Source organism: Eimeria mitis, genomic scaffold (genome assembly GCF_000499745.2).
Source record: "Eimeria mitis Houghton genomic scaffold, Emh_scaff4746, whole genome shotgun sequence".
NCBI classification, from domain to species: domain Eukaryota; phylum Apicomplexa; class Conoidasida; order Eucoccidiorida; family Eimeriidae; genus Eimeria; species Eimeria mitis.
The window spans coordinates 3,837-4,773 of NW_013573046.1; the positions used below are offsets into that span (position 1 = coordinate 3,837).

Here is a 937-nt window from a genome sequence, read left to right on the forward strand (position 1 = left end):
CAGCAGCAGTAGCAGCAGCAGCAGCAGCAGCAGCAGCAACTGCTGCTGCTGCTGCAGAGAAAAAAAAAAAATGGTAGATTACAGCAAATGGGATAAACTGGAGGTCAGCGAAAGCGAGAAGGATTCAGAGGAGGAGGAGTTAGCACCAAGAAAGCACCAGCTGCCCCCGCGCCCTCCCCCCAGCAGCAGCAGCAGCAGCAGCAGCAGCAGCAGCAGCAGCAGCAGCAGCAGCAGCAGCAGCAGCAGCAGCAAGAAGGGAATAGATTACAGCAAGTGGGATAATATAGGAGAAGAAGAAGAAGATGAAACACCGCATGCACCGCGTGTTAGGCGTTTAGGGAAAGATGAGGCGGTGACCATTGGTCCATTAGGTTTCGATATACATACAAAAGAAGAAGCAGCAGCAATACGCCAGCAGCAACAGCAGCAGAAGCAGCAGCAGCAGCAGCAGCAGCAGCAGCAGCAGATGAGAGAGAGAGAAGAAATGCTGCAGCAGTGGGTTGAGGAAGAACAACAAAAAACAATAAATGAAACGGGGATGTCTTTTGAGGATGCATATGAATGGCCTCGTTGTGGTGTTGCTGCTGCTGCAGCAGCAGCAGCAGCAGCAGAATTTCCAGCAGCAGCAGAAGAAGCAGCAGCAGCAGCAGCAGCAGCAGATACAGCAGCAGCAGCAGCAGCAGGTATTCCTTCTGTATTATCTACAGGAATGGGAAAAGAAGAAATGAAAAAAATAATTAAAAACGGGGGCCTTTCTCTCTATCGATACTACTGGCAGCAAACCCAAAACGAGTTGCTGCTGTCGCTGCTGCTGCCGCAGGGGGTTAGAGGGAGGGACCTGCATGTACACCTCACCGAGCATACACTCCGTGTATCTTGCTCTCCTGAAGCCCTTCTCTCCCCCAGCACCAGCACCAGCAGCAGCAGCAGCAGCAGC

At 52.3% G+C, this 937-nt stretch overlaps 1 protein-coding gene across 1 annotated transcript; it reads left to right on the plus strand.

The window, feature by feature from the left end:
- Positions 1-70: 70 nt before the first annotated feature.
- EMH_0077350 (nuclear movement domain-containing protein, putative) lies at positions 71-828 on the plus strand (the record flags this gene model as incomplete). Its single annotated transcript, XM_013499848.1, has 2 exons — positions 71-683; positions 821-828. 2 exons carry the CDS (start codon positions 71-73, stop codon positions 826-828), a joined length of 621 nt encoding a protein of 206 aa, XP_013355302.1.
- Positions 829-937: the final 109 nt, after the last annotated feature.